The 2,181-nt window shown below is 35.8% G+C and overlaps 1 protein-coding gene across 1 annotated transcript in view; it reads right to left on the bottom strand.

Annotated features, from left to right (window-relative positions):
* Window positions 1-2,155, bottom strand: part of LOC106323278 — a 3,765-nt gene extending 1,610 nt beyond the window's left edge. Inside the window, exons 1-6 of the mRNA XM_013761425.1 lie at window positions 1,892-2,155; window positions 1,042-1,839; window positions 649-954; window positions 380-466; window positions 222-299; window positions 37-135 (exon numbers count right to left, since the gene is read on the bottom strand). Of these exons, the coding sequence (XP_013616879.1) occupies window positions 37-135; window positions 222-299; window positions 380-466; window positions 649-954; window positions 1,042-1,839; window positions 1,892-2,155 (1,632 nt within the window). The remainder of the gene's footprint in view (window positions 1-36; window positions 136-221; window positions 300-379; window positions 467-648; window positions 955-1,041; window positions 1,840-1,891) is intronic.
* Window positions 2,156-2,181: the final 26 nt, after the last annotated feature.

The raw sequence follows: 2,181 nt of genomic DNA on the forward strand, positions 1-2,181 counted from the left end.
ATTGTTCAGTTTATAAAGATTTATAAATCAGCTTACTTCATTGGTTTCCGGATTTTCACTTTCTTTATCACTGACGTCCACATCGACTGCTGTATCATCTTCTTCTTGTTGTTCCTCTACTTCTTGTGGCTGTTCCTATTTAAAAAAAAAGATTACATATTTTTAATGATTTATAATTCTAAAACGGTTTTCAATTTATAAAGGGTTATAAATAAACTTACTTCATTGACTTCGACATCTGTATCATCTTCATCTTGATGGTCTACTTCACGTGGAGGTCTTACACCATTCTTGTTTCTCTAATATTATAAGACAAAAAAACTAGCTTATCAATTTTGAATTTAATAACAGCCTTATAAAATATCAAAAACACAATAACCTTAGCGATTTCCTTTCTTTTGGCATCTATATAATCTTGTAAAAGTTCTGTTTCATCAAGTTCATAATCGGCATTTTGTCCATTTACCTGGAAAATTATATGTGAGCTCACACACATTGTATTAAGAATATGGAGACGTTATAGATAACAACCCTTGGTTTTTGTGGCTGCTTCAGTTTCTTTTGACTTCTCAGTTTCCTGTTACAAGTTAGAAGCATATGAATCTTTCTTTTCATTTACAAACGAAACAAATATAGAAAATAGTTTACCTTCACTGTTTCTCCACGAATGTTCAAAAGACCTTCAAGGTACTTCACTCTTTCTTCAAGAGACACTACCTTCTTAGTGAGGAATTCAATCTTTTCATGATCAGTTGCATCAATCCCAGGAACAGAATTATTTTCGTCCACTTCAGCTTCAGCAACGGCAATGTCGATACTTCCATTGAGCCAATCTTGTCTCTTCAAACGATATCCTCTTTTGAAAAGATCAACAACTCTTCCAAATTCACAGTCAACATCTTCAACCAAGTCGCTATGCAATTCGGGATCTCCAAGGATACATTTGACATCAACCTGACAAGTGTTTGCATATGATCAAACAATCGATAAAAGAAGAGTGCAAAGACTAAAACAGTTTTATAAAACATTATAAACGGTTACCTTCTCCATTTGGTCAAATCTGTTAACCTCTTCAATAGTAAGCGGTTTGGTTTCTGTCCAATGCAAGCACAAGGGAAACTGAATTTCATCATCTGTAATACCAAAGAACGTGCCTAGTTGATTCACAGAAGATAACGCCCATAGCTGAATTGGATATATAAAGCCACAAATCACATACTGATTATTCTCCGTCAGCTTTTTATAGGTAAAGCTCTTCACTTCTTTCAGTAAATAATCAAAGGCCAAATTCCCCCAGTGATACTTGCAAAACTCTTTGAAATTTCTAGCTCTAAGCAGACGCTCTTCTGGTATACTTGTCACCGGATTGCTTGCCATTAATATCCCTTCCACAAGGATTGTAGCTCCCAATCTTAATCTCTGATCAGTAGTAAGCTCTGTACTCTTTTCCACAAGTAGTTTAAGCAAGGTGTTTAGAGTTTGATTCTTGTTCATCCATGGATCTTTTTTTTTTTTTGTTGCTGAAGTCTCCGCTTCATCTTCATCTTTATCAACAACGCAAGGCAGACCCGTTGCCAAGTGGAATTCTCTTAGAGAAAACCTCATTAGTTGTTCTCCAAAAGAAAACCACAAACCCTTCTTGCATATATCAATTCTCCTTAAGAGTAAGTGATGAATCAAATACCTTGAAAACGCCATATTCTTCTGCCTCCTTCCCATCTTAATTACCGGAGCCAAGAATGAATCTTCAAGCTTCTTGAATTCTTTGCCCAAAAGGTTTTCAACTTTACCAACCAACTTCAGATTTGTGGACCTTTTCAAGGAGTCCCTATAAATCCACTTTTCAAACAATACAATACGAATATATTTATATACGCTTATAAAAACTCACATTGTTTATCTTCTCCAGCTCTAACACTTCAGTTATTGTCGGAGTTCTTGTTGAGTCCCAATGTAGACACAACGGATCTGAAGAAGAGGATGTCTCGCATGGCTTTCCCAAAGATTTACCAAGCACATTCACTGATGACATTGCCCACAGATTTATGGCTAGTGCAAAACCACTCACTTCATAACTATCTCCTGTCCAGGAACTTGCACTCAAACTTTTTACACTTCTCATCAAGATGCTATAAGCAGTTTTATCCCAAGCCATCTTGGGTAAGCGATAGTTCATATAAA

The sequence above is a fragment of the Brassica oleracea genome, chromosome C2 (genome assembly GCF_000695525.1).
Source record: "Brassica oleracea var. oleracea cultivar TO1000 chromosome C2, BOL, whole genome shotgun sequence".
NCBI classification, from domain to species: domain Eukaryota; kingdom Viridiplantae; phylum Streptophyta; class Magnoliopsida; order Brassicales; family Brassicaceae; genus Brassica; species Brassica oleracea.